Source organism: Lutra lutra, chromosome 8 (genome assembly GCF_902655055.1).
Source record: "Lutra lutra chromosome 8, mLutLut1.2, whole genome shotgun sequence".
In the NCBI taxonomy this organism is placed as follows: Eukaryota; Metazoa; Chordata; class Mammalia; order Carnivora; family Mustelidae; genus Lutra; species Lutra lutra.
Genome location: NC_062285.1, coordinates 69812796 through 69825090, shown reverse-complemented (window position 1 = coordinate 69825090; position 12295 = coordinate 69812796). Strand labels below are relative to the sequence as shown.

Genomic DNA, 12295 nt, shown 5'->3' with positions numbered 1-12295 from the left:
CATGGTTCTTTTTATAGCTGACATTTTGAATTTATTTATAATCTCATTTGCTGTTTTTTTTTTTTTAAAGATTTTATTTATTTATTTGACAGAGAGAAATCACAAGTAGGCAGAGAAGCAGGCAGAGAGAGAGGAGGAAGCAGGCTCCCTGCTGAGCAGAAAGCCCGATGCGGGGCTCGAACCCAGGACCTGGGATCATGACCTGAGCCGAAGGCAGCGGCTTAACCCACTGAGCCACCCAGGCGCCCCCTCATTTGCTGTTTTACTTGCATGTTGCTTTTCTGATTATCAAACAGCCTATTTCTTTTTTTTTTTTTTTTTAAGGATTTTATTTATTTATTTGACAGATAGAAATCACAAGTAGGCAGAGAGGCAGGCAGAGAAAGAGGGGGAAGCAGGTTCCCTGCTGAGCAGAGAGCCAATGCAGGGCTCAATCCCAGGATCCTGGGATCATGACCTGAGCTGAAGGCAGAGGCTTTAACCCACTGAGCCACTCAGGTGCCCCGAAACAGCCTATTTCTTATTTACAAGTCTACAGCCTCCTCTATACTAAGATCTAGTTTGCATTTTTTATGTACCTAAAAGAAACAGAGAATCTGTTAAAATTTTTTTTAAAAAATTCAAAGTTGAATTGAGTTCAGCTGCTCAGTGCTTTTTGAGTTACTACCTTTTCAATTCCAGGAAACCGAGTTTTGTGAACAAGTGGAGATGGTTTTGCAGATCTTGTATTCTCAAGAGAAACTTCTCCACAGTACAGTCACTTAGAATGAGGTTTTGAAAACTGTAGATTGATCTTTTTTGAACCTTCTTTCTGCATTTGAAGTATTTTGAGGATATCAATGGGCATTTAGTAAGTACTGGGTGATTAAATAACAAACACATGCAAATATTTTTCCATTATTTATCTAATAAGTTTCTCTGTGATATTTCAAACTCCCAACAGAATGAAGAAGCTTACCGTCAGTTGGCTCTTTCTTCTACCTAGAGCATAACCAGACTCTTCCAGTTTGCTTCTTATTCACTATGGGAATATTGTTTGGTGAGTTTTCTTCTTCCATTCATATTTTTACCACTTTTCTCTAGGGTGATGGATAGAAAGTAATACTAAGAAAAACAAGACATGATTCCTTCCTCAAGGAACCTCAAATTGACTAGGAGCTATGAAAAAAAGATGGAACTCAATAATATAAATTATGTCCAAAAATACAGACTGGGATTGAAGTGAGAGGAAGATCATTTTTTAATAAAAGGTATTTTTAGGTATAGATTGTGTGAGTGATGTATTCTTATGCAAAGGAAATGAAAAAATAATGAAGCTGAGAAAGTATTCTGTGGAGTAACAGAATTTGGCTGGAACATTTAATTAAGAAATTATAGATGATAAGGCTGGAAGGACAGTTTGGGGTCATATGGGGGATTTAGAAAGTAGGTTTAGAGGTTAAGATTTAATATGCTGAGACAAGAAAAGAATTTGAACAGAGGAGTAGCATGGACAAACAGATGTATTAGGAAACTTTGGCAGCACATCTACTGAAATTGGAACAATACAGAGATGATTAGCATGGCCTCTGCTCAAGGATGATACATATATTCATGAAATATTTCATACTTTTCAACATAAGAAATATAGTCAATGATAATGTAATAGTGTTTTACTGTGACAGATGGTAGCTAGGTTTGTGGCGAACGTAGCATTACATATAGAGATGCTGAATCACTATGTGGTACACCAGAAGTGAAAGAAACAGTGTGAGTCAACTAAACTAAAATAATAAGATTTTAAAAAGAGAAAATTTGGCAGCGATATGTCAGCAAACTGGGGGGTATAAGAGACTCTTGAATTAGAGGGTTAGCCAGAAGGTGTTCAGGGTAGGAACTAATGAGGGTCTCAGAATAGTGGAAATGCATTCTGGAGACAGTAGGGTTATCTACAGGACCGGCCAGGTTTTGTCTGGGTGGCATAGTGAGAGGAAGAGTGAAGAATGAATTCAAGATTCTATTTTTTTTTTTTTTTTTCGTGTGTGACCAAGAGAACAGTGAGGCTGTTAAATAGGAGTCAGGAGGAGGAAGAGATTTTGAAAAAAATAGTGTGATATTTTTAGTTTTGTATATATCAAAGTAGAGCATTCCAGTGGGTTTTGGACATAGATTTAAAAGTTATATGTATAGATGGTTGAAAGCATAGGAAATTACAAGATCCTTCAGGGATAGAAAGTAAACATGAAAAAGAAATTTCAGTAAGAATAAAATAGGTGCATATTCTTGAAATTTAAATACATTGTGGTAAGAAGTACCGTAACAGTAAAAGAAGGTGCCATAGACATCTATCATAGTCTTTTTTAGAGTCAGGAAAAGCTTCCCAAGGATGGGAAGGCAGCATGATTAGGGGTTGTCAGAAAGATCAGATGAGAGATAGAATGACCTGTGGATTCAGGACAATAATCTCTTAGGCCAAACCTAGGAAGGCTCAGTGTCCTGTGAAGTTCCTCCCTTGGAATCTAATATCAAAGCCTACATATTCCTTTAAGTATAGATCTGTTAAAACTTCAAGATACTTCTCCCCCCACCAAAGGCTCCCTGACTTATAATCATGTTTTAGAAGGTCTTGTACAAATGATTTTTCCTTAATTTAAAACTGTATATCTAAATTGTCTTGCTAAGGCCTTTAAATTTATCTTGATTTTTCTGGGTAATAAGCAGAGGGTTTAGTTAATAATTCCTACTATATTGGCCATAAGCCAAAATTTGGACCTATGTTTATTAGCCTTAATTCCTGCCTTCTAAAAACTTTTTTTTTTGAAATATATGCTTTATCTGAAAATTTTCTCTGTGTTCATATATTTTTTCCCATTTAATGTTTGTATGCTCTTTGACAATTTTCCTTGTAATTTTTCCTAATGTATTAAGGTATATATCTGCTTTCATTTTTATTAGCTTTTGTATCATCAGTGGAGGGAGGCTTGTATATTCTGAAAATTAGCAAAGGATTTAAAATTATTTTATAATTCTATAAAGAGTTATAGCACAGTTTAGGATTTTTTGTAAAAGTATAATAATACCAATACCAGTGATACCAAGGAGTAGGTCAAATACTACTACAAACATTAATACTACCGTATTAATGAATGTTAACTATATTCTAGGACTGCCTTGTTCAGTACAGTAGTCACTAGTCACATGAAGCTACTGGGTACTTGAAAGGGGACTTAAACTAAATTGAGATATTACGCTAAGTGTAAATAAGGCATCAGATAAAAAGATGTTGCATATTTACTGGACAGCACTGTTCCTAGGGCATGCTAACAGAAGCTTTTAACTGTCCTTTAAGGTCCACAAACTACCTATATGGGGGGGCAGACATTAGTATTATTACGATGTTATAGAGGAGAAAGCAGGTCCCATTACCAGCTAACCAGTGGTAGAGAAGTCATCTATTCATTCTGGCTCAAATGGAGGACTGGTTTTCAAACAAGATAGAAGTTGTTCTTAGGCTTGAAACATACATTTGAGAATTTATTTCTGCCTTTGCTTTGATAGTAACTGTTCCATTTCATATGACACCTGAAGTTGGCTTCATTATCACTGTCAGTTTTAAAGGCACAGAACCTTTCACAGAGGTGTGCACTATCCAAGTGCATTATGTATACCAAACTATATAATATACACCACAATGTGTAATGTACATGAAACTGGATTCAAATACAAGGCTAAACAACTTGCCTAGACCTGGAAGCTATTGCAGAGACTAAATGGAAGGGCCCCAGATGTATGATTTATAGGTTATAATCTAGCTCTTGTGTGTAGGCTAGGGTGTTGTTAATATCTTGGTGATCCACTGGGATAAAACTTGGTACCAATTGGATTTCTAGCCTCTTCTAGTTTCTAACTGGAACTTAGAGTTTTTATTGCCCAATAGATCCCTAAGAGGTGCTTCTTTGTAATGAATTATAGAAAGCTCCTTTGGGTCTAACTTTGATAGTGGTTCTGCCCTTGGAACAGAGATAAGCCTCAGAGAAATCACACTTCAATCTTTATGAAGCCCACTTCTTTAATTCTTCTTTAGTCAAATGTTATCATGCCTGCAGCAGTCCCTTAAGATGGAAGAATTTGAAGTATACTCTCTAAAGAATCCTGATTCGTTTTTGTTCATTCACTCTCCAGCTCCTAATAATAGCCACTATTGTATCTGGAGCCTGAGAGACTGTGCCTTCTTTCACATATCCCACAGTTACTTCTTCAAGTTTCAAGAGTGCCCTGATATTTGGTGAATTGAGAATCTACCATGTATTACTACCATCACTATATGCAATTGTACATTGTGTACTAGCTCTGTACTATATCCTTGGTGGTCAGAATGAAACAGTTTTTTAATAATTCAGACTCAGTAGGAGGTGTTTTGTAGCTTCTCTTGGGGAGTGTTGTTCTGTTGATGTCAGTTCCATCCTAAGGCACAATTGTTTTAAATGTTAACATTGTTACACAAAAGAGACAATGATGCTTTGTTAAAATTTTATTTGAAGTGTCTTAGGAAGTATTAAAAAATATTGCCATTTTTTTTTTCCTTGGGATACTTGTATTTTCCTCAGTTAACCATGCACTGTTACAGTTAACCCTCTTGATAATTCTCAAGTTTTAAAAACTGTACATTTTTAGAACAATTTATGAAATAAGCACTAGAGTAGCATTTTCTCTATGCCAGGTACTATTTTACATGCATTAGAAAATATTAAGTCACTAATGCTATGACTAAAAGTGTAAATATGTATATCCTGTGACGAGCAATTTATGAAAAACTAAGTACATTCCTGGGTATAAAATATACTTTAAAAATTATAGTAATAGTATTTTTATTGATAAAACAAGCATGTAGAGATGCATGATGTAGAACTAATATTGACTATATTGACTATATAATATTGGAGATCTGTTTTTAAGAGAATGAAAGAGGGGCGCCTGGGTGGCTCAGTGGGTTAAGAGAATGAAAGCTACCACCACTTATCTATCCTTGAAACCATCTACCTGTCTGTTCTTTTATTTATTGATTAATACTTGAGAATACTTTTTACTTCAAAAGGGTTTTTAATGGTTTGTGGTGTTTGAATATATATAAAAGAACAAATAACTTAAGCAAGTGAAAAGCATGATCAGAAATAATTTAGAATAAAAATATTTGTACTGGCATCCATGAGGAGATAGTCACAACAACTAAACCCTCTATTTTTCGATTCTCTTCCTTATCACAAAAGGGAAGGAACATGGGATGAATCATAATTTTTGTATGATAAAAATTCAAGTGAGTTTGTCTAGAAAGTCATTTTTTTTTTCTAGGTACTAAAATCTGGGAGATCATTTTTTGGGGGGGTCTCTTATATAAGGGATGCCAAGTAAAAATGTATTTCCTCTGTGAGAATGAGGATCTTCTAATGATATTACATGGTAACTCCACAAACACCTTTCTGCTAGTAAGCATGCCAACATAATCCAGGTATACTGCTTCACTACATGGAATTTAATAAATACAAAGCATACAGACACCAAGAAATTAGGACACAAATCTCACAGGTGCTCACATTTTCAAACTTCACTGTTTTCAGCTGAGCTTCAGTACACCAGTGAAAGCAGTTAGTTTAAAGTAGTGCATTCAGGCTAGTGATTATACTTTCTTCCATTACTTGGGAGGAATCCTATAATTGGCAGATGATTAATATGCATTCTGCAATACTGAGTGATATTATGATATTTATCCTTGCTATTAATGGCCCAGCAGGTGTTAGTACTTCCAAGATACTCTTCTCCTTGAATTCAAGATATGCCTCTCCGTGTGTTCCACGGTACCATAAACAAATTTTATTTTAACCCTTATAATGGAGGTATGTTAATCTTAAATAAATTTTACTTCATATTTTGGTCTGTTCTCTGGCGTCTGAGCTACTTGAGAAGAGGTGCTCTCTTATCATTGTAGTTCCAGCACCAGAAGAGGTGTGACACATTAGAAAATCTTTGATATAATTGGTAAATGAATGAATAAATGCATGAATTAACTTACCACTGATTGGTGTTTTCATTCAGTCAAAGAACCATGCTTAACAGAGATCCCCAAGGATACCAGTAGCAATGTCCTATGACAAATTTTAAAGTTCTATGATGATTTTTTAAAGCTACTTTTCAGATTTTTCTGTAACTACAGGTAAAGTCATAGCCAGAAGTCTTTGAAGTGGGGTTATATATTGACTGAGGCTCTGTTCCTCAGTTTTCCAGTACCAGAGAATTGATCTATCATAATTTTATCCAGGAAGGTTCAGTTTCATGCTGGTCAAATTTATAGCAGATGGTTTTGTAAATCAGAATTCCAATTTATTGATTTATAAGTGATCTTTAACCTAGAAATCAGAATCATTGGTGGCAGAGAAGAGAGTTTTGTATAAATTATAAATTAGAAGATTGCATGATGAAGTCATAAAATTATTTTGGGTGCTTATGAAGGTATGTCTATCTGGGTTATGGTGACCAAATGGATTATTTTAAAGGCATTTTTGTCTAGGGAGTTATCCCAGTCCCTTAGCCAATTCATATTTCTAGTTAAGGGGTGATGGAACCCAGATAGAACAGACAGTAACAGGTGGTCCATGAAAAAGTAGTTTCATAGTGGAATAAGTGAAAAAAAAAGTATAGACTCCTTTTGGAGGTTCTCGATTGTTTATAAGAATCCTTCCATAAAGCATTTTTTTCATTCAGTTTATATCTATCTAATGAACTTAATCATTTAATGAATCTAACCTTGGAACAATTTTCATCGACCCACCCATGAGCACTTATTTAAAAAGAAACCATAGAGCAATGAGTGTGACAGATGCTTTTCAAGGTATCCAGGGGATACATTTATGGATCAGACCAACACATTCTGTAGTTTCCTGGCACTAACCATGTAGTGCGATGGGAGTGGGGTGGGGTGGATAGTCAATAGGGAAGGAAAAAAAGAAACAAAAAGAAATTATGTTTTGTGATATGTGTTATAATGCAACTAAATAAGACACTGAGATTCTGAATCACAGGAAGGAACCTGTTTTAGATGGTGGCAGATCAAGGACTATGTCTATGAGGAAGTGAGGTATAAGCTGTATGATGTATAAACTGTGAAGGCTGAGAAGGAGCCAGTCATGCAAAGTAAAGAGGATCTGAGCAGAGAGAACATCATATGCTGCTAAAGGGTGTTCAGAAAATACTCTTCTTTGTGTATTTAGAATCAACTGATAGATGTATAGGGCCATGATAAATTCCGGCTAAACAGAGACCCCCCAGAAAGGTCCTGAAAAAGGTCATCCTTGGGGAAAACAGGGTTTCTGCTTCACAACTCTTATTTCTAAATAAGAATAAAAGGAGTTCCTTTCTAGATGCCCCTTGGAAGAATTTGTCCTGGCTTTTGTGCCTAGTTTTTGCCTACATGTGCATTTCTCCCAAATGCAGGAGTTGCCCCTGGATTGCGGTCAATGGTGAATATGCTCTAGTTTTGGTGTTTGAGTTTTCTTTTCTCTCTAATCCTCCTTACCTTAATGTGACTTTTCCCTTCTTGTATTGTGCAAGTTATTATTATTATTATTTTATTTATTTATTTATTTATTTATTTATTTATTTATTTATTTATTTTTGCCCAAATGTTAGTAACAGTACAAACTTCTTGCATGGGTGCAAGTGATGTGCTATTATTCGGTGACAGTGAATGACATTTCATTGTGGTGATCTGGCTTCATTACACGTTCCCCTTGCCTTGCTAGTCCTATGCTGTGACTCTTGGGCCAAGTTTCCCTCTCATCCTGGAATAGAAGCCAAAGACCTGGACAATTGAATGGAGTGTGGCCTGTTCTCCCCAAATGACTTCAAAAGCTAGAGTGCTCTAGTTTTACAATTCATGTGAAGCACCACACTGATACCCCAAAGAGAATAATCTTTTACCTTTTATCTGGACTCTCAGCTTCTTCAGTCACTGGCAGTCAGGAGCTGATAGAATGCCTTTCTGCAGTTCCAAGTTCAAGCTATATCGGAAATGAGAAAGGCCATTTTGAGGACTTCAGAAAGGGGAAAGGGAGGGAGAACAGATGGTACAATGAAAATCTATAGGTGTGCCTTCAGGTGAAATTTAGTTCTCAGAGGAAAGAGAACCTAGCTGTGAAAGAAGGTTCTGGAGAAGCAAACCTAACCTTGTTGGGAGAGACAAACAATGCCCCCATTTCACCCCCCCAAAAAAATTATGAGTATTTTTTTGCATATAGGAAACACTCTTCCTCTGGTAATATGGGCCAAAATCAATAAATTTAATTGTAATATGTTAAACCCAACCCTAAAACTGGATTCAATTGTTGAAGAATGTGGGCATCTTGGGGTGCCTGGGTGGCTCAGCTGGCTAAGCATATGAATCTTGATTTTGGCTCAAGTCATGATCTCACGATTGTGAGATTGAGCCCCATGTTGGGCTTCTTGCTCAACAGAGAATCTGCTTCTCTCCCTCGGCCCTTTCCCCCGTTCTTTTTCTCTCTCAAATAAATAAATCTTAGAAAAAGAATGTGGGTATCTTTTCCTCCAACACTTATTTTTCATGAAGACTTGAGACGGAATTTCTGTTTGCAATTGTCATTAAAATAATGGCTATTATTTTTGTTAATTATACAAATAAAATTTAAAAATTTAACTTAGGGGGCACCTGAGTGGCTCAGTGGGTTAAGCCTCTGCCTTTGGCTCAGGTCATGGTCTCAGGGTCCTGGGATCGAGCCCCGTGTCTGGTTCTCTGCTCAGTGAGCCTGCTTCCCCCCTCTCTCTCCCTGCCTTTCTGCCTACTTGTGATCTCTCTCTGTCAATAAATAAAAATTTAAAAAAAATTTAACTTAGAATGCAGACATACATACACGCACATGAAAATAAGACTCCCATAATTTTAACTGCCACTGGTTCTGTTGCCACAACTTTAACTATTCTAACCATTTAATATATCTAAACATGTAAGAAAGTGGGGTAGAGGGACAAATATAATCTCATAGCCCAGTGGCCTGGGTCTTGGTCCACATGGAATGAATATCACTAACTCAGTTTTTAAAAATCCTTATGGCAAAAAAAAAAAAAATCCTTATGGCAAATTACAGTTTCCAAGATTAAAGTGTTCCTTACTTTTTAGATGAGAGCTTTATGATACATCAGGAGTTATCTTCAGAAAGGGAAGATCACTTCATAAAATGACACTTAGATTCCCAAGTAGACTGACATCTTCATTTTATCTTCCTGGTTGTATGGTAATTTTGCTCATCTTCAGTTTGTGGTTTCAAAATCAACTTCCCCGGGAGGCTAGGCTGGGAAAGAAAGAGAGAAAGGGAGGCAGGGAGGGAGAGAGGGAGAGCAGAGCCAAGGTAGACCAAGAGGAAGTGGTGAGGAATGCGGAGACCTGAAGTGGGCATGCCACAGCTGGAGAGGGCAGCCTCAGGTTAGCTCTAGCAATTGCTACTATGTGGGAACATGATTATTGAGTGCCAGATGTCCTACTTTCAAAGAGAAACTGAAAACTCACAATTTCACAAGAAATATCCTTATTTTTAAAATACTAGTAACTCACTCATTTTTGTTGTTGTTGATTTTAACTGAATGAAAAAATCCCAACCACATCATTGTTAGTTTATAGTCTTTTAACTAGAGAATAGAGCTTGATGATCTTGCATCTAGATTTAGGGATTTTTAAATTTTTTTGGGGGGGGGACTAGTCCACCACCATGGAATCTTTAATTATAAAGGCATTTCTGAATTTCTGTTAAATGAAAAGTCTAGAAGCTTTGATCAGGAAATGCAGAAAAGCTCAAAATCAGATAATGGTCAAAATTAAACAAATTGCCATTTAAAAATTTCTATGAAATTTATGTTCAGATTGCATTGTTTTTTGATTCATTCATTGAGAATTTAGTATTGAGGAACATTATGATGAAAATGAAGAGCAGTGGTAACCTCCTCACCTGCAAATTATGCTAAGATGACTTTTATTCGGATCATAAAGATTGACTTTAAAATGGAACCTTTATATGTACTTTATTGAAATACTGATGTTCTGAAGAATTATGGCCTGAACTATGTGAAAAGGATAGATATGGTAAAATTGTAGAAGATCATTACTCAAAAAGTAAACATAACAAATATGTATCAAGGGAATCATCAAACTATAGGATTTAAGTGTTTAAATATACAAAATGTCTTTCAGGGCATTTAAAGTCCTTGCTCAACATAGATGCAAGATCAGTCTATTATTAAATCAGATTGGGTTCCAACCCAGGTCTTTTGACAAAAATATAAATTCTAGAGGACCGGAATGAAGATGGCGGCCTCCTGGTCTCCGCCCCGGAGGAGCCAAGAGCCCGGGGCCCCACTCCTCAGTGCACCCTCGGAGAGCGGCGCCCAATGACTCCCGTCACCCTGGCCTCCGGCCGCGCTCCGAGCTGACCGAGCCTGCGACCGGTTCAAGTCCCTGAAGTTCAAGGAAAAAACAAGCCATTGATCACTTATGTGGGGGATTCTGTTGTCTTGGTGTGTAAATGCCAACACTGTGCTCCTTTAAATTGGACCTGGTACAGTGGTAATAGGAGTGTACAGGTTCCTCTTGATGTTCACATGAATGATAAGTATGTGATCAATGGAACAAACGCTAATGAAACAAGGCTCAAGATAATGCAGCTTTCAGAAGACGATAAAGGATCTTACTGGTGCCATGCAATGTTCCAGTTGGGCGAGAGCCAAGAAAGTGTTGAACTTGTTGTGATAAGTTATTTGGTGCCCCTCAAACCATTTCTTGGAATAGTTGTTGAAGTTATTCTTTTAGTGGCTATTATTCTGTTTTGTGAAATGCACACCCAAAAGAAAAAGATGCACACGGATGATGGGAAAGAATTTGAACAAGTTGAACAGTTGAAATCAGATGATAGCAACGGCATAGAAAATAATGCCCCTAGGCACAGAAAAAATGAAGCTATGAGCCAGTGAAAGCAAAACATCGTGTCAAGAGAAATGGGAAGATGCATAGTTTCTACTTCAGCTTTGTTTATGTTTCCTGTGAAGAATATCTGAGTTTTTATTTTTACAAGGATGAAAAGTTTATGCGATATGCTCAGCAGTAGTTTTGCAATAATACATGCTATCTCAGATCCAAAGATATATTTTCCTTCTGTGATTATTTTACATTAAAGCAAGGTAAATCGTATTAAATATGTTCTATGAGCTATAACCCAGGATAACTAATTTCATCTTGGTCATCAAGGGATGCACAGAAGAGATACCAGCAAAACCAGTTAGTACTACATGAACTAATGTCATTCAAGACCTGTGTATAACCAAAGAATTCATTAAAGAGAAAACTTTTGCCATTTGAAAAAAAAAATATATATAAATTCTAAATTTTTTTTGCCCACTATCTTATGCTTATTTTGGCATCCTTATATAAGACTAAGGCCTTAGTTGTGTGACTTAGAGTAAATTAATATGCTTCTCTCTGTAGGTCTTAGGTTTCCCTTTGGTAAAATCAAGACAATGGGACTTTTGATTTTTTATTTCTTTCAGTGATCTAGTATAAAGTACAATTGAATAAAAGACAGTTAACACTTTATGGGGAGAATACATATTGTCAGTATCATATGTGTATGATATATATGTATCAATAAGCTACATCTTATTGATGCATATATACATACAATTAATTTATACATATAAGCTACATATGTATCATATATAGTTATATATATTAATATGCAAAGAAACAGAGCAGCTTGCAAATAAATAAGAAAAAATATGCACACTAAAAGTATGCAAGGGATACAAATAAACAATTAACAGAAGCATTATAAAAATGACCAATAAATATATGAAAAGACAGCCTGTGTGGCCATCAATAATAAGATTTTTTCCAATAGATTAGCAAATATTAAAAATTGTTACTATGAAGTGTTGACAAAGTGTGGAAGAAACAGATTCTCCTTATATAGTTAGTAAAAACAAAATGGTGAATCAATTTAGAGGATAATTTGGCATGATTTATCAAAAAATAATAATGTCATACCTTTCAGATTTTTCATTCCTAGATATCTATTAACAGAAGTGTGTGTATATGTAAATGAAAAGATATATGTGAAAATGCTTATTACAGCATTGTGTGAAATACGAAAATGTTGGAAACATCCTGGGGTGCCTGGGTGGCTTGGTTGGTTAAGAGTCCAGTTCCTGGTTTTGGCTCAGGTCATGATCTCAGGGTTGTGAGATGGAGCCTGTGTCAGGCTCTGTA

General features: G+C 36.1%; 1 protein-coding gene and 1 non-coding gene across 2 annotated transcripts; both read left to right on the top strand.

Moving 5' to 3' along the window:
- The first annotated feature begins 1502 nt into the window (after nt 1-1502).
- Nucleotides 1503-1613, top strand: LOC125108067 (U6 spliceosomal RNA). The gene has a single exon (XR_007129757.1). It is a non-coding gene; the product is annotated as a U6 spliceosomal RNA (small nuclear RNA).
- A 7804-nt stretch (nt 1614-9417) lies between these two features.
- Nucleotides 9418-11384, top strand: LOC125106931 (embigin-like). Its single transcript, XM_047741509.1, has 2 exons — nt 9418-9466; nt 10490-11384. The coding sequence occupies exons 1-2, from the start codon at nt 9418-9420 to the stop codon at nt 11002-11004; spliced, it is 564 nt and encodes a 187-aa protein (XP_047597465.1). The 3' UTR covers nt 11005-11384.
- Nucleotides 11385-12295: the final 911 nt, after the last annotated feature.